The sequence below is a fragment of the Pongo abelii genome, chromosome 13, assembly GCF_028885655.2.
Source record: "Pongo abelii isolate AG06213 chromosome 13, NHGRI_mPonAbe1-v2.0_pri, whole genome shotgun sequence".
Lineage (NCBI taxonomy): Eukaryota > Metazoa > Chordata > Mammalia > Primates > Hominidae > Pongo > Pongo abelii.
In genome coordinates, this window is record NC_071998.2 from 119,562,696 (window position 1) to 119,580,192 (window position 17,497).

Consider the following 17,497-nt stretch of genomic DNA (forward strand, 5'->3'; position numbering starts at 1 on the left):
TTTGTGATTTTCTTTTTTTTTTTTTTTCTTTTGAGATGGAGTCTCACTCTGTCATCCAGGCTGGAGTGCAGTGGTGTGATCTCGGCTCACTGCAAGCTCCGCCTCCCAGGCTCACACCATTCTCCTGCCTCAGCCTCCCAAATAGCTGGGACTACAGGAGCCTGCCACCATGGCCGGCTAATTTTTTGTATTTTTAGTAGAGACAGGGTTTCACCGTGTTAGGCAGGATGGTCTCGATCTCCTGACCTCGTGATCCACCTGCCTCGGCCTCCCAAAGTGCTGGGATTACAGGCGTGAGCCACCGCGCCTGGCCATTTGTGATTTTCTTTCTTTCTTTCATCCTCTCCTCTCCTCTCCTCTCTTCTTTTCTTTTCTCTCAGGGTTTTGCTCTGTCTTCTAGGCTGCAGTGCAGTGGTGCAATGTTGGCTCACTGCAGCCTCAACTTCCTGGGCTCAATCAATCCTCCCGCCTCAGCCTCCCAAGTAGCTGGGACTACAGGCACATGCCACCATGCCTGGCTAACTTTTGTATCTTTTGGTAGAGACAGGTCTCCCTATGTTGCCCAGGCTGGTCTTGAACTCCTAGGCTCAAGCGATCCTCCCACTTCCACCTCCCACAGTGTTGGGATTACAGGTGTGAGCCACCACGCTCAGCTTTTGTCTTTCACTGATGGTAGGGACTATATTTATTATGGATACTAACCTTCTATATGTGCTGCAAGTATTTTTCTCCCAGCTTGCCCTGCGTTTTAAAACTTTGTGGTGTCTTTTCCGCTTGCCCACCAACCTATGTATCCTTGAAGGTCATGCTTCTCATCGATATCGAGCTGGCTTATATGAACACCAACCATGAGGACTTCATAGGCTTTGCCAAGTGAGTGCTCCCTGGGCAGAGAAGGTAACGTGTGTGTGTGTGTGTGTGTGTGTGTGTGTGTGTGTGTGTTTGTGTGTGTGTAGAGCCCAGGTCTGCTAGGTTAACCCTCTGGGTCCTGTGCCCACTAAGCAGTGGGCAGTAGAGCTGGGCCTCTTGAGAGAAGTTCTGAGACTCCTCCCCTCCCTCCCATTAGTGCTCAGCAGAGGAGCAACCAGATGAACAAGAAGAAGACTTCAGGGAACCAGGTGAGTGGGCCCCAGCACCCCAGCCCGAGGGATGGAGGGTGCCGGACGGACGCCAGACTCTGAGAGCCCCCTCCCCTGAGGGGAAGGGTCCCATGGGGGCCAGGGACCTGTCAGCTGCCAGCCACAAGCCTTCCACTCTGCCTCAGTAACCCTCTCTCCTCTCTCCCCGATGCCTCTCGTGGTTGCTATGGTTACCTCTTTGCAGGATGAGATTCTGGTGAGTACCAGGACTGGGGCTCTCGGCTTGGGTAGTGAGGGGGTGGAGGGTCCATCGGCAGTGGGGATCTGCAGTGGGTAGGAGGGCACCCTTTGGCTGAAGCTGCTTGTATACACCAGCCCCTGGCATTTCACACCTGCCCTCAGGCCAGAGGCAGGCCCAGCTGCATCCACCCATCCATCTGTGTGCACGAGCCAAGCACCTACTTCAGGCAGAGCTAGACCGTGTGGGGCTGGGTGGATGAGAAGGCTGGGCCTGGCACGGAGTAGGTGCTCCTTAAACATCTGTTGGATGGATGGATGCACGTGAGCAAGACACATTTTTAAGAAGCTGACAGCCATCGCCTCCAGACTTGAATGAAGAGATGAATGAGAAGTCAAGAGAAGTCAAGAAGTCACTGCTCACCTGGCCTCCTGCTCTCTGTCCTTAGATGTCTGCAGAAACATCCCTCATCAGAAGCGCTTGCTCAGTTGTACACATGAGCCCGAGGGTCCTCAGCTTTTCTTTCCATAGGTTCCAGAGGCCGTAGTTTCTTTGTAAGACTCTAGGTGTTTATGTGATTATTGGCTTAATGTCTATTTCCTTCCCAGGCCCCATAAGGGGAGGGCCGAGTCTGTCCCGTTTATCATTAAATCCTCAGCTCAAGCCCCTAGCCTGGCACGCAGTTGGTGCTCAACAGAATGAGGGGAGGAATGAACGTAGTATCAGGACAATTCAATTCAGCCAAGACTAGCTGGTGCCTACACGGTGCTGGCCCCTGGACAGGACGTGGAGACCTGGGCCTGCTGGTAGGGCCCAGCTAAGGCCCCTGAGAGCTCCATGAAGGGTGGGAGTTGGGAGAGCAGGAAGTCCCTGGTGCAGGGCTGCAGAGAGGGCTTAGGATGAGCAGAGAGGAGTTCGGGGCTGGGTGTGGCCAAGGGGGAGGACAAAGACTACAAGTTAGGGTAGGGAGCAGGTGGCAAGATCTGCTGGTCACATCCTGAGACACAGTGGACTCAATTCCAAAGACGGTGACAAGACCCTGTAGGGATCCTCGCCTGATCAGGAAGGGGTGAGAGAGGCAGCTGGTGGTCTCCCCCCAGCTCAACTGCTGCTGGGCTGTGCAGCTCGGGTTCTCAGCGAGGTTCTCAGGGAACCAGAGAGGCGTAAGGAGGGCTCCAGAAGCAAGCCTGGCCCCAGAGGGCTTTGCCGCCAGCCCCAGGCCTCCTTGGGTCTTCTCTGGATGCTCAGAGAAGAAGCTGGGGAGGTCAGCGTCCAGGAGGGTGCAGAAGCAGCTGCCTCATCCTCTCGGTCTGACCCATGACCAGTACCTGGCCAGTGACCCTACCCCTGAAGTAGAATCCACAGGCCCTGGACTGTGGCCATGGCTCTGGACAGTCCTGGGAACAGCTGCTTCCTGTCATGAAAAGGGACCTTAGCTTGTTACTCTAGGCACTTTGTGACTCAGCCCTTGCCCCTGGGGACCTGGAGCCAAAGACCCTTAGAACCATACCATCACAGCTTTTATTTATTCATACTACAAATATGTATTGATCACTTACTATCTGCCAGGCCCTCTGCAAGGTGCTGGGATGTACTAGTGACCAACAGTTCATGATTTAGCAGGGGAGGCTGCATCGACAGATAATCACACACACGCATGCAGAGAAGTTAATTAAATATCGAAGTCCTTGTTACAGAAGTTGACTTCAGGGAGTGATCAAAGATTCTTATGGGAATCCTGATTTATACTGGGGGCCAGGAAGGGGCTGCCTGAGAATGTGAATCCTGAGCTGATACTCAAAGGCTGAGTAGGAATTTGCCAAGCAAAAAGGAAAAAGTGCTTTCTAGGCAGAGGCAGCAGCAGCATGTGTAAAGTCAGAAACACATCTCAGAACAGATGAGACCTTAAGCTTCCAAGACTCGCAGTTGGCTTCCCCAGTTGGCCCCATAAACTCTGCTTGCATACTTTTAGTGACAGGGAGCTCATCCCCTACCCAGGCCTCCAGTCCCTTGTCAAAGGCTCTTTATCCTGAGCTGATCTCTGCCTTCCTCTGTCTTCCACTCTGTTCACTTGTGGTTCAAACCAAGGCAGGTCTGGCCCCCACCCTCCCTGACTGCCAGGCCTCCGAGAGCTGGGGGAGGGGTGGGGTTTCGAATGCCTCTCTTTGCCTACCCCATCCCCCACGGGGAGGCTCAGGCCCTGTCCACTGACCTCCTGCCCCATCACCCTCCAGGTCATCCGCAAGGGCTGGCTGACTATCAATAATATTGGCATCATGAAAGGGGGCTCCAAGGAGTACTGGTTTGTGCTGACTGCTGAGAATCTGTCCTGGTACAAGGACGATGAGGTGAGTCAAGGGCCAGTGGTCATCAAGGGGCTGGGCTGGTGGCCAGAGTCAGGCTCAGACCCTCCCATGGGCTTGGAGTAGGCTAGACCATGGAATAGGGTTTTAAAATGTCTCGTCAAAGATCTGTGGGCAGGCTGGGCGTGGTGGCTCACACCTGTAATCCCAGCACTTTGGGAGGCCAAGGCAGGTGGATCACCTGTGGTCAGGAGTCCAAGACCAGCCTGGCCAAAATGGCGAAACCCCGTCTCTACTAAAAATACAAAAATTAAGCAGGTGTGTTGGCGAGGCCTGTAATCCCAGCTACTAGGGAGGCTGAGGCACAAGAATGCCTTGAACCCGGGAGGCGGAGGCTGCAGTGAGCCGAGATCGCACCATTGCACTCCAGCCTGGGCAACAGAGTGAGATTCCATCTCAAAAATAGAGGATCCACGGGTGGAGTTGGGATGCAAGGATCCAAGGCAGGTGACCCTGGGGGTTCAGGGGGAGGCACCCTCTCACCCAGGTTGGAAGGAGAAGGTGGCTTGGCAGGACTGAGGAGCCTGGGGCTAAGCGCCGTGGGGAGGGTGGGCAGGGGCCTTGGGTGCCCCTCCCTGACCCTGCGGCCCAGCAGCCTTCCTGTTTTCCCGCTGCAGGGCGTGCCGCCTCCTCTGTGGCCCCCACAGGCCCATGACACACACGAGTCCAGCTGCCAGACACCCGGTTAACCCCTGCACCCCAGTCCCCTAGACCCCTGCAGTCCAAGGGAAATGACCAGGGTGCCCCCGGGCTGAGAGGCAAGGAGTGTGGGGGCCCTGCCAAGGTGCCACAAAAAACCCCTCCCCGCCCACTAGGGTGCACAGAAGCCCCTGCCACCTCCTTCCCCTGTTGCTGGTCTCCTTTAAGAATGAGTCTATTTGGCTTTCACATCTGGATTCCAGAGGTGACCAGAGAGAATGGGGAGGGCTGGGGGTGGGCTTGTGGTAATGAACTCCAGCTGGCCAAGGAGTGGGGGAAGGGACCCTCTTCTTCCTGAGGGGGCTGTTGGAGGCTACAGCATCCTCAACGGGGAAGCGGGGCTCGGGGTGGGGCCTGTGATTTTGGCCTTCAAGCCCCCTCCCAGGTCTCTGTCTCTTCCAAGTTTGTCCTGGGCAGGGGCCCCAACTCTCCACCTTGGGAGGGGCCCTCTGTCATCACTGGTGGGGGCGCCAAGCCATCTGGACCTCATTACCCCAACCCCGGCCTCCCCCACCATGGGGGCCCCTGGAAGGGATGGAGTGTGCAGTGGCGTGGGGTGCGGGTGGGGGTGGCTTCCTGCCGGTCTCTCTGCAGGCTCCCTAGATGCCCTCATGGGTTTGGGGTCTCCCATGTTGAGGTTCCTTACTCAGGGCCAGGGAGACCATGTGACCTGGGGCTGAGGGCCTGAGACCGGGTGACACTGTGGGGGAGGGGCACGTGCCACTGAGGGGGTCCCCTGATCTCATGCCTGAGCCTGTAGGTCTTTCTGGAGCTTTTGTGTACATCTGAGTTAAGTCGTGTGCGAAAACAGCTCTGAAAATCGTATGTGGGGAGGTGGGAGTGGGCTGTGGGCTGTGGGTGCTGGGAGGCGGGGTGTGTTTGTGTGTGTGTGTGTGGCTTGTGGGTCTGGTGTGTGGGTGTTTTTTAGGAGTGTGATTGGGGTATAAGCATCTAGGTGTGTTTGGAATATGTGGTCTGCATTTGCATCTGGGGTGAAATCTGTGTGCCTAGGGAGTGACTCCAGGCACGTGCCTGTGCTTGGGGTGTAAATGCAGGTGTGTGTGGGGAGGGGGCTCTAGGAGGGAGGGTGTGAGTATGGGGTGTTTGAGAATCTCTGTATGTCTTTGGGATGTGAGGATGGGGGGAGTGTTCCAGTCGTGAGGGTGTGTATGGGTGTGTGTGCATGCACTTGTGTGTGTCCGTTTGGGACATGGGTGTGAGATTGAAAGTGTGGGGGTGCTCATGTGTGTGAGTTCTGGGGCTGTGAGTGTCAAGGTGTGTGTGTGTTGAATGTGAGTGGATTCTTGCACCAGGACCGCTGGGGATGCGGAGGTGGTCCAGGCTGGTGGGAGAGTGGTCTGTACTTCTCTACTCAACCACCAGCCCTCAGGTTTTGGGGTGAGGGAGGCTCTTTGGGCAGACCGGCGGCTGCCCACATCCCCAGTCCCCATTGACCCCCCCCCATCCTCTCAGTCTTCCTCGGCCACCCTTCCCCCATCACCGCTACCCCCCACCAGTCCCACAGCAGGGTGGCACCCCCATCCATCTGTGCCTCCTCCCAGCCCACCCTGTGCCCTAACCCCATGGCTCCAGGCTCCGGTTCTGGGATGGCGGGCAGGGGTCGGTCCAGCTCTCCAGTGGCGGCGGTGCCGAGGGTCTAACCCAGCCCAGCCTAACCAATGTGCAGACTACTGTACAATTTGGGAGTCCTGAACAGATAGTCTAAACACTGGGTAGACGGAGTGGAGGTGTCCTCTGGTCCATCCAGGCAGCAGTGTCTGTCCATCCGGTGGGCGCTTCAGCCCCATCCCCCGGAGATCCGAGAACCCCCCAACCCCAACCCCAGCCTGTGTCCCTCTAGCCCCAGACCAGCCAGCCCGTGGTCCCCTCTCTGCTCCCAACTCCCCTTCTGCCTCCTTTGACGTGGCAGGGGTGAGCGGGAGCTGGGGCTGAGAAGGAGGGGCCTGAGGAGGGGGCCGGCCGGCAGGAAGGGAGGGGTGGAAGGAGGAGGCCGCTCCTACCTAGTGTCCAACCCCGAAGCGCAGGGCGGGTGGTGGCGGGGCCTCTCTCGAACGGTTCCAGATGTTCCCTGGCCGTGTGTGCAACTTCCTCCTCTCCTCCCCCAGCCGCCCTCTGGGGCTCCCGGCCACCCGCCTGGCATAAAGAGGGCTTTATGTGGCTGCATGGGCCAGGGGGGCGTTGGGGGCAGAGAGGGGTGGGCAGGATGACGCCAGGACGGGGGAGCAAGGTCCCCCTAAACCCAGCCCCCTACCTGAGATCCTAGGCAAGGCTCATGCCCAAGCTCTTTGAGTCCCCGAGGCCCACACAGACGACCCCCATGAGCAAGTAGGGCATGGGTGACAAAAACCCCTCCCCTCTCCCAGAGCCCCATCCTGGGGTATCTCCTCCCCAGATCCCTGAACCCCTCCCCTGGGACACAGCAGCCTACATACACATGTGCCCACATGGAGCACCACATGGGCCTAGCACCCCACATGCCTGTGCACAGATACACATAACTCCTCCCAGACAGCTCTAGATAAATCAAACACACAGCCCATTGTACCACAGTGTGCAGATAAGATGTGTACCCCAGTGTAAGTCTACAGGCATGGCTATGCAAACATGTAGGCTCGCACAATTGCCACACACATCCACAAAGTGTGCACACATCCACCCTGAGATGCAGACACACTCACACTGACACATGGTTCATGCTGGGCACCTCCCCAGATACACATGTGCACACACACACAACAGGTAATAGGATATGTACTTGGGCTTGCGTGTGTTGGCACAAACACACAACTACACACATGTTGCACACATAGGCACACCATCTCCAGGCTTGTGCTGGCTACCTTATTGCTAACACATGGGGAGCTCGGGGGAGTGGGCTGAGCCGGCCCTTTGAAGCCGCCGGGTCTGGTGGCCCCCCTTCCTGGTCTCTGCAGTCAGGAAATGAAGTCAGAGGCGGCCAGGCCGGGGGCGAGAGAGGCCTGAGTGTGCGGTCCCTGCCTGAGGCCGGCCTGGCTTGTATCCAGGACTTGCCTGGGGAGGGATTGTGGGAGCCACTCTCAGCCTCCCCACCCCTCACCAGCCCCCTGGCCTCCGGCATATATGCAGAGCTGGTGGGACTGGCTCTGTGGGGGTCGGCGGTGCCCAGGAGGCCTACGGTCCGTGGCCAGGCTTTTATCTAGCTGCACCTTCGCAGTGGGAGGGGGCTGCTGCTTAGAAGCCCCGGGCCAGTCAGGGGGACTCTTAGGGAGTGAGGTGTGGCAGAGAACATGCCAACCTCACCCCATTGCTCCTGCCTCCACCCACAGGAGAAAGAGAAGAAATACATGCTGTCTGTGGACAACCTCAAGCTGCGGGACGTGGAGAAGGGCTTCATGTCGAGCAAGCACATCTTTGCCCTCTTTAACACAGAGCAGAGGTGCCTGCCTGCCCCTGGCTGTGGCTGCTGCAGCCCCAAAACCACCCTCACTGAGTAGAAGCTGGGTACAGGGATCCAGGGAGGAGAGGAACCTCCCCTAAGCCCCACAGCAAGCCATCCACTGACAGATGCTTATTGAGTTCCTGCTTTGAGCTAGACATCATGTCAAGATCTCCCATCCCCTCCCCTTCCCTTCCCTCCTCCTTCCCTCCCTCTTTTCCTTCCTTCCTTCCTTCCATCCTCCTTCCTTTCCTCCCTCCCTCCCTCCCTCCCTTTTTTCTTCCCTCCTTCCTCCCTCCCTCCCTCCCTTCCTTCCATTCCCCCCTTCCCTCCCTCCCTCCCTCCCTCCGTCCCTTCCTCCCTTCCATAGTTACTGGTACAGTGCATGCTCTTCATGAGACACTCTGCCAGGCACTGGAGCCAAAGGGCCCTAGTCAGGCCTGGTCCTCTTCTCCTGCTCTCTTTCCTATAGGGTGGTGGCAGTACTTGTCCTCTTCTTCTTGACCCAAGGCTGACTCTAGTGGGCCCTCTGCTACTCAGAGACGAGGGTTCAGTCCAGCTGCCATCAGAGGGGTCCTTAGAGAGCCACGGAGGAAGCTGGTGGGATCTGGGCCCCAAGCTAGAGACTTCACTGACTATGGTTGTCCTCTTATCAAAGGTCCAGTCCCCTGTTAAGCATTTTACCACTCACTTCACTGAATCCTCCGTGACCCAAGGAGGCAGGAATTATTATTAACCCATCTTCCCAATGAGGAAACTGAGGCTGAGAAAGAGGAAGGGACTTGCATAGGGTCACACAGCTGGGAAATGAGCTGGCCTCAGGCATGTTGACCCCAAAGTCTGGGCATGCCCTTAACCGCCAGGGAGGGTCAGGCTTTGCCCATCTGCCCTCACCGCCTGCCCTGTCTTGCAGGAATGTCTACAAGGATTATCGGCAGCTGGAGCTGGCCTGTGAGACACAGGAGGAGGTGGACAGCTGGAAGGCCTCCTTCCTGAGAGCTGGCGTGTACCCTGAGCGTGTTGGGGTGAGTGGCAGGGCAAGGAGAGGAGGGGCAAGCATGATCCTAGGGTCCCTGGGGCACCATCCTCAGTGATGCCAAGTCATGCCATGTTTCTGAGCCCTTATTTGGCTCAGAAATAATAGGAATCCTCCCCCCTACCCACTCTGGGGGTGGGAACAGAGATAAGTCTCCTGGTCTTCCCATCCTTCTCCAGTGGCAGTTTTGTGTCTCTGTCTCTGTTGCAGATGGCATTTCCTGCATCCCCTTTCTATGATGGTAGTTTCTTGTGACTGCCTTCTCTTTTCTCCCCTATCTCACTGTGGCGATGTCTAGAGTAGCCTGAGAGTTGGGGTGCAGTGTCCCAGGTTCACTCAATCTCTCCCCTTTTCCTCTCTGTGTGTTTCCTTCGGCTGTGCTCCCCGATGGTGGCGGCGGTGGCAATGTTGGTGTGTGGGCCTCCCAGGACAAAGAGAAAGTGAGTGTGCCCTTCTCTTGCCTCCTGCCAGGCATCTGCAGCCTGGCACCAGCTCCAGCCAGGTTTTCAAGCAAGGGACCTGGAGATGTTCTTTTCTAATTTCTGGATTGGGGCCAGGCGCAGTGGCTCACACCTGTAAACCCAACACTTTGGGAGGCCGAGGTGGGCAGATCACGAGGTCAGGAGTTCGAGACCAGCCTGGCCAACACGGTGAAACCCCATCTCTACTAAAAATACAAAAATTAGCCAGGCATGGTGGTGCGCGCCTGTAATCCCAGCTACTCAGGAGGCTGAGGCAGGAGAATCGCTTGAACCCAGGAGGAGGAGGTTGCAATGAGCCAAGACAGCACCACTGCACTCCAGCCTGGGTGACAGAGCAAGACTCTTTCTCAAAATAATAATAATAATAATTTCTGGATTGGGAAATTGAGGCAAATTCTAGGCACTAGAGTCAGAACCAAGACAAGGCTGAATCAGGGGAGTCTAGGGTCCTGAGAGGCACAGGGATGCGGAGCCGGGTGTGTGTTCAGGCCAGTCGCTTCTCTCTGTGCCTCAATGTTCTGGGTACCCTTGGAGGGGCTGAGATCCTGGGGATGCCTGGAACCTGGCTGCATGGCCTGGCCACCCTGATGCCCTTGTGTTCTCCATGGCAGGCCAGCGAGACCGAGGAGAATGGCTCCGACAGCTTCATGCATTCCATGGACCCACAGCTGGAACGGCAAGTGGAGACCATCCGGAATCTTGTGGACTCATACATGGCCATTGTCAACAAGACCGTGAGGGACCTCATGCCCAAGACCATCATGCACCTCATGATTAACAATGTGCGTGCTCCGCCGCATGGGGGCAGGGAAGTCCTGTGGCACTGGGGACGCAGGTAGCCATATTGGCCTGGGAGAGATGCCAACCAGCCCTATGGGACCAGGTCCAGGGAGGGAGGCACGGTCCAGACCAGAGCTGTCCAATAGAAATATAATGAGGGGCTGGGCGCGGTGGCTCACACCTGTAATCCCAGCAATTTGGGAGGCCAAGGCAGGCGGATCACTTGAGGTCAGGAGTTCAAGACCAGCCTGGCCAACATGGTGAAACCCCATCTCTACTAAAAATAGAAAAATTAGCCAGGTGTGGTAGCGTGAGCCTGTAATTGCAGCTACTCGGGAGGCTGAGGCAGGAGAATCATTTGAACCCAGGAGGCGGAGGTTGCAGTGAACCGAGATCCTGCTACTGCACTCCAGCCTGGCTGACAGAGCGAGATTCCATCTCAAAAAAAAAAAAAAAAGAAGAAGAAGAAGAAATATAATGAGGGGCTGCGCACAGTGGCTCATGCCTGTAATCCCAGCACTTTGGGAGGCCAAGGCAGGAGGATCACTTGAGTCCAGGAGTTCAAGACCAGCTTGGGCAACACAGTGAGACCTTGTCTCTACACAAAAATTTTAAAGAATAGCGGGGGTTGGCCGGGCGCGGTAGCTCATGCCTGTAATCCCAGCACTTTGGGAGGCCGAGGTGTGCAGATCACCTGAAGTTGGGAGTTTGAGACCAGCCTGACCAACACGGAGAAACCCCGTCTCTATTAAAAATAGAAAATTAGCCGGGCGTGGTGGCACATGCCTGTAATCCCAGCTACCCAGGAGGCTGAGGCAGGAGAATTGCTTGAACCCGGGAGGCGGAGGTTGCGGTGAGCTGAGATTGTGCCATTACACTCCAGCCTGGGTAACAAGAGTGAAACTCTGTCTCAAAAAAAAAAGAATAGCTGGGGTTGGTGGTAGCACGCGCCTGTAGCCCTAGCTACTGGAGAGGCTGAGATTGGAAGATAACTTTGAGCCCAGGAGGTTGACGCTACAGTGAGTGGTAATCTCCCCACTGTACTCCAGCCTGGCGAAAGAGCGAGACCCTATCTCCAGAAAAAAAAGAAAAAAAAAAAAACTGAGGAGACAAGAGTTCTGGTGGCATGATAGGTCCTAAGTCCCCTCCCAGATCTGTGACCTTGGTCAGATGACTTTTCCTGTGGACCTCAGTGTCCTCATCTGAGTGAGAAAAGCGCGGTGGGGAGGCGAATCTTCCAGTCTAGGCAGTGTAGGAGCCGCGTCTGAAAAGCCATACCAGCTCACAGTCCCAGCAGGGCCCGGTGGGGCTGCCAGGGCGGCACAGGCATCAGGTCCCCACCTCCTTCCCTCTTTGCCTACTCGCAGACCAAGGAGTTCATCTTCTCGGAGCTGCTGGCCAACCTGTACTCGTGTGGGGACCAGAACACGCTGATGGAGGAGTCGGCGGAGCAGGCACAGCGGCGCGACGAGATGCTGCGCATGTACCACGCGCTGAAGGAGGCGCTCAGCATCATCGGCGACATCAACACGACCACCGTCAGCACGCCCATGCCCCCGCCCGTGGACGACTCCTGGCTGCAGGTGCAGAGCGTACCGGCCGGACGCAGGTACCAGGGCCGGCCCCCACGGCCCCAAAGCCCCCCAGCCCGGGGCCCGCGGGAGGAGTGCCGGGACCGGGCAGTGGCGCGCCCGCGTCACCGGGGTGGCTCCCACCTGGAGCGAGGGGTGGAGCTTAGAGAGGGCGGGGCTTGTCGCGGGGCGGGGCTTGCCGTGGAGAGCTGGCTGCAAGGCTGGGTGGAGCTGGGACGTTGGCGCCGCTGGGGGCGGGGCTTAAGCTCCGGCGACCGCCTAGGGGTGCGGCAGGGAGGGGCTTGCGTGCATGGGCGTGGCCAGCACTGGGCTGGGGCGGGGCCTCTGGGTGGGCGGAGCTGCTCATCTCGCCTCTCCTTGTTCCTCGCTCCCTGTCGCCCTCAGGTCACCCACGTCCAGCCCCACGCCGCAGCGCCGAGCCCCCGCCGTGCCCCCAGCCCGGCCCGGGTCGCGGGGCCCTGCTCCTGGGCCTCCGCCTGCTGGGTCCGCCCTGGGGGGGGCGCCCCCCGTGCCCTCCAGGCCGGGGGCTTCCCCTGACCCTTTCGGCCCTCCCCCTCAGGTGCCCTCGCGCCCCAACCGCGCCCCGCCCGGGGTCCCCAGGTGAGTAGGGGCTGAATGCGGCTGGAGAGGCTGCCAGAGGGGCGTGGCCGGGAGGGAAATGGGGCTGGATTCCAGAGCATCGGACCTGGCCGCCAGAACCGGCAGTTTCCATCCCAGGCAATCGGACTCTGGGTGCCGGAGCCACGCCACGTGTGGCCGAGGGCTGGCGGAGCCTGCCCCCAAGGGAGCGCTGAGTCCCGGAGGTGGTCGTTTCTGGGGAGGGGGCTGTGGGGCTCGTCCCACCTGCCCCCTTCTTTCCAGCACTTGCATGGCGCTTCCCTCTATTTTCACTCTTGGCGGCCGCCCACACGTTGCATTCCTCCTCCTTTCTTCTTCTTGCTGTCCTCCATTCTCCATTCCGTCCAATTCCTCTCCCAGCCCCTGGGGAGCCTACCTTAGGTCTGAGTCTGAACCCCGATCTGCTCTGAGTGTGTGGATTTCCTTCAGCTACCCTGATGTCCCCACTTCCCAGTCCTGACTCCTTTGAGCCATCCCAGGGGGTGTCCAGCCACTGGCCCACAGGAGCAGAGGCCAGGCTGTGACTGTGTGACTAGAAAAGTGTGTGATGTGTGTGTGGGCGTGCACACGAGTGTGAGAGTGTAAGAATGGCACCCAGGCCCGGGCTAGGACAGGAGCAGCTGGGGAAGCAGCCTGGAGCCATGGGCAATCTGATGGCTTTTTTCCTCCCCCCGCTTCTGGCCCTACCCAGTCTAAAGCAATGTGGTAGGGGTGGCGGCAGGGGCAGGGATGGGAGTGGCTGAAGCCTGCTTCATTCCCAAAGATTTCTAGGGAAAAGCTTTCTACTACATCCTTTGGCTTGACCTTCTTGACCCATGACCCTCTTTCAAGGAAGTTCACTCCAATTCCCAGTCTGCCCTGTTTCCACTGGCCACATTCTCTAAGGAAGAACACAGCAGAACAATAGCATCTGTTTTGTTTCTGCATGGCTGGAGGGTAGGGCTGTGGTCTAGCACCCATAAACCAAAATGAGGCAGGGATTGGGGCTTGCCCTATGATGCTCTGATGACCAAAGCAGATGGGTAGAGGCAAGCAGCATGGTATTGGGCAAGAGGACTGGACTGGGAGTCCAGAGATGCTGCTTCACCCTGGGCCTTTAGACACATCTCTTTCCCACCCAGAGCCTCAGCATCCCTTCTATCAAATGATGACATTCTGCCTTTTTCCCAGGGTGGTTGTGGGGATGGAGGGAGACAGTGGCTATAGGGATGCTGTGTTAACTGCAGATGCAGCCATAGGAGCACTTTTCTAACTGCCAACGTGAGTTCAGATTCTTCAGGGTATTTGGCACCCAGGTCTATGGTGCGGTGTGAGATATGTGATGTAAGGTTTGATGCCTGCCCCAACTCCAGTCTTGCTAACACACATGAAACATTTGGCAAATCATGACCCTACCTTGGGGAAAAGAGCAGTCTGGGAGAGCTTCTTCAAGGCAACCTGACTTCAGTGCAGTCTGAGGCATGGCTGAGATAGGCTTACGTGGCAAGGAATCGGGAGGGTATCTGGGTCAAGAGCTGCACTGTGGGCAGAGGTGTAGTGTGGGCTGCATCGAGGACAGCCACTGGACAAAGCAGAGAACAGAGACAGAATGAGGAAGAGCTCTGTGGGGAGGGTGGGGCATAAGGTGGAGAACCTTCAAAGTCCGAAAAGTTTGACTTGTTGGGGCTCAATGCTGTAGGCAGTAGGGAACCACAGAAGGCTCTTAGGTGGAGAAATGACAGCTGGACATTAGCGAGCAAGCCCTATCTCCATGAGCAGCACGGGTGGTCCTCTGAGCACACCAGGCACGAGTGTGCAGGGAGCTAGTGCAAATGCCTCTGTGTGCGGGTGAGCTTCTGTGTTGTGACTCTGCCCACACGTGTGCTTCAGTGTGCTGAGTGGCTGCATGCCCCAGATCCGTGCTGCACGCGCCGCCGGCCAGTAAGGGTGCTGGGCACTGGGAGGTGGCGGGGAAGGAGGCGTATGCGTGTTGTTTGTGGGCATGTGTGTTAGCGTGTGCATGTGGGCCATGGGGCCTCACAGCATGTGTGTGCACGCCCGGGCGTGTGCGTGTGTGTGTCCCCCACCCCCAGGCCTGCCCCACCCGTGCGTGTGAACTGCCATGTTGATTTCGTGCTGTCTTTCAGAATCACTATCAGTGACCCCTGAGGAGCGTCAGCCATGGTAGGTACATGCCTCACCGCCTGCTGCATGAACGGTGTGTCTGCCCCGCTGCACTAGCTCCACACGGGGTGCGCACCTGGGACCTCAGAGCCAGGCTCCCCGCCCCTCCCTTCTGCAGCTGCAGACTTGCTCTTTCCTCTTTCTGTCCTCGTGCCGCTGGCTCTCTCACCTCCCTTCCCTGCGAGCCTCGGGACTCAGTGCCACTGCCCAAGGCCTCCATGGCTGAGCCTGGGGGCTCTTGGAACAGGCTCCGCGCCCAAGCTGGCAGACATGGGTGCTCTCTGGAGCCGTCAGAGAGGGCAGAGAGCTCGTGGTTTATGGTGTAAAGGCTGGGAGCTTGGAGGGGGTCGTGTGTGGGGCTGGACTCTGAGGCGGCCAGAGGCCTAGGAATGTCATCCTGGGCACACCGTGCCTGGTGTGCAGTCTGAGTCATGCTCCCTGGGTAGGGCATCCAGCTCCCAGCCTGGGAGCGCTGAGAGCCAAATCCACTGTAGAGCAGGGGTGATAGTCAGGGTCCCACCTCCTCTATCTGCCTGCAATCCAGTGGTGATCTAGGGTGAAAGCTTGAGAGTCCCATACACATGGCCATCCCACGACATACCTCACAGGCCAGGCAGGGACACACAGCCCCCTTCCCTCCCTCCAAGGTACCGTCGTAGCTGCTAGTGTGACTGAAGGCAGTGTCCCTCGCCCCAGCTGAAGCACCGTAGCCAGCCAGCGGGCTCATGCACCTCGGCCTGTTGCTCCTAGGGTCACTTGTGCCATTCAGCCAAGGGGACAACCGTGCCTGCTGGCCCAGCTGAGCTTCGCCCAGTGAGCCCACCCCCCATTCTCCTGCCACTGACTCTCGCTCTTCTGCTTTTCCCAGCAGGAAGGGCCCAGCCTCACCTACGCGACCTGCAGCCCCCCGACCAGCTGAGGCTCCCCTCTTAGACTTATAAGTCTATGGCCACTGGCATCCGGCTGCCTGCCCTCCCTGCCTCCCCCAGGGTCCCTTCAGAGGGTCCTGGGTTTTCTGACCACCCAGAGGGGCCTCCGGCGCTCCCTCCAGCCATCCTTTTTAGTTTCACCCTCCTGGTTCAAGCAGTGTTCTTTCTCTATCAGGCCTGGTGGCTGTTGCGTGGGGCTCCCCAAGGCAAGGGGTGGCCCCAGGCCAGTGGGTTGGAAGACAGGGTGACCAGAGAAGAGGGAAGCCCGAGGGGGCCGAGCATCAGCCTGAACGGCGGGTGCCCTGCCTGGGTGCCGTGTGAGAGGCCAGCGTGTGTGGGGTGGGGAGGGCCGCCACAGCCCCCAGGCGCTATCTGTGAAGCTACGGCTCCTCCCTCCATCTTCCTCCCCTTTCCCTTCCAGCCCCTCTTTTCCAGGAACCTTGCCACACCCACACCTGCGCCCTCCCCTCCCCGGCCCTCCCACCACTGTTGCGGCGCGGCCGGCTGGCCGTGTGCTGTGCTTGCCTTACCAGCTCTCTCCTCGCTTTTCTCTCTCCCGTTTTCTCTCTGCTTTCTCTCCAACTGCCAGCCGATCGGGTCAGGCAAGTCCATCCCGTCCTGAGAGCCCCAGGCCCCCCTTCGACCTCTAAACAGATCCCTCCTCTTCTCGGAGACCTCCCTTTCCAAGCCTGCCTGGACGGCTGTTCTGTGACTTGACAGTGGCTCCCCCAGCCCCAAAGCCAGCCCCCTTCATCTGTGACTTAGTCTGTTGTAGTGGTGAGCTGATACACTCAGGCGTGACCGTTGGTGAAAACTTGTGCCCCTTCTGTGGTATGCCCTTGCCCTGTTCTATATCTATAAATACTCATATATATACACACCTACACATGGCCAACCGCCTCGCCTCTAGCGCTGGGAATCAGTCACTGTGCTATCCTTGTGGAGTCTTGTGGCCCAACTACAAGAGAACGCTGTCCCCCGCCATCCCATTCCAAAGTGTGCCACCTCCAGTGAGCCTCCTTGTCATGCCCGGCCTGTGGACAGCCAGCCCCCGCCATCCCTCCCACCCCCTACCAAGCATGGGGGTGCTGTGCAGGCAGCCGTGTGGCCTGACAGTCTCTACCAGTCCTGCTGTCCCTCGGCTGAGAATAAAACCCATTTCTGGATGATGGGGAATGTCTCCTCTGCTGGTTGTGTTCTCTCTGGAGCTCAGGGGAGGGGAAGGGCTAAGCCATTACTAGGGTGCTGCTGGGGGTGGTGAAAAGACCACATTTTTTTTTTTTTTTTTTTTTTTTTTTTTTGAGACTGAGTCTCGCTCTGTCACCCAGGCTGGAGTGCAGTGGCGTGGTCTCGGCTCACTGCAAGCTCCACCTCCCGGGTTCACGCCATTCTCCTGCCTCAGCCTCCCGAGTAGCTGGGACTACAGGAGCCCACCACCACGCCCGGCTAATTTTTTTGTGTTTTTAGTAGAGACGGGGTTTCACCCATGTTAGCCAGGATGGTCTCGATCTCCTGACCTCATGATCCGCCCGCCTCAGCCTCCCGAAGTGCTGGGATTACAAGCGTGAGCCACCGCGCCCAGCCAAGACCACATCTTTTCCAAGGGACATTTTTCCTGGAAAGCCCCTGGAGCTTAGCTGGCTCTCATCCTGTGAAGCGGGCTCTGGCCACTAGGGGGCAGGGCCATTAACTCAGCCTGGAGGGAGCCGGTGGGGCGGCCGGCATTCTGGAGGGACAGACAGAACAGGCCACTAGGCTCAGGCAGGCGAGGGAGGCAGGGGGACAGAATGGAAGACACCTGGGCTGGATGGAAGTCAGTGCCCTTGGGTGCTGGCATCCTGTCTTCCTGGCCACCGCCAGATCAGGCTTCTGAGCCTGTTGGCCATCGGGGCCAAACTGTCCCCATATGTACCATGGTAGTCCCCGTGTAATCCCCCAGATGTCACCAGGCAGCATACAGGTAACAGGCCCGGAAGGTCCCAACAGCCCAGCTGCACATGCTCAGACACTCTGGGGCTCCCTGTTCAGTGGCACAAACTCCAGGACCCAGTGAGAGAAACAGGAACACACCAGGCAGAGCAG

General features: G+C 58.1%; 1 protein-coding gene across 13 annotated transcripts in view; it reads left to right on the plus strand.

Annotated features, from left to right (window-relative positions):
* Nucleotides 1-16,603, plus strand: part of DNM1 (dynamin 1) — a 51,985-nt gene extending 35,382 nt beyond the window's left edge. For 2 of the 13 annotated variants that reach the window (XM_063714063.1, XM_063714060.1), the window contains exons 12-22: nucleotides 803-873; nucleotides 1,067-1,118; nucleotides 1,324-1,335; nucleotides 3,552-3,665; nucleotides 7,706-7,815; nucleotides 8,729-8,840; nucleotides 9,945-10,115; nucleotides 11,481-11,722; nucleotides 12,090-12,305; nucleotides 14,450-14,486; nucleotides 15,355-15,450. In XM_063714063.1, the coding sequence (XP_063570133.1) occupies nucleotides 803-873; nucleotides 1,067-1,118; nucleotides 1,324-1,335; nucleotides 3,552-3,665; nucleotides 7,706-7,815; nucleotides 8,729-8,840; nucleotides 9,945-10,115; nucleotides 11,481-11,722; nucleotides 12,090-12,305; nucleotides 14,450-14,471 (1,122 nt within the window). In that variant the 3' untranslated portion in view covers nucleotides 14,472-14,486; nucleotides 15,355-15,450. Of the gene's footprint in view, nucleotides 1-802; nucleotides 874-1,066; nucleotides 1,119-1,323; nucleotides 1,336-3,551; nucleotides 3,666-7,705; nucleotides 7,816-8,728; nucleotides 8,841-9,944; nucleotides 10,116-11,480; nucleotides 11,723-12,089; nucleotides 12,306-14,449; nucleotides 14,487-15,354 lie in introns of those variants that run through there. The other 11 variants (XM_063714053.1, XM_054521139.2, XM_063714062.1 and 8 more) reach the window with 8 other exon arrangements.
* Nucleotides 16,604-17,497: the final 894 nt, after the last annotated feature.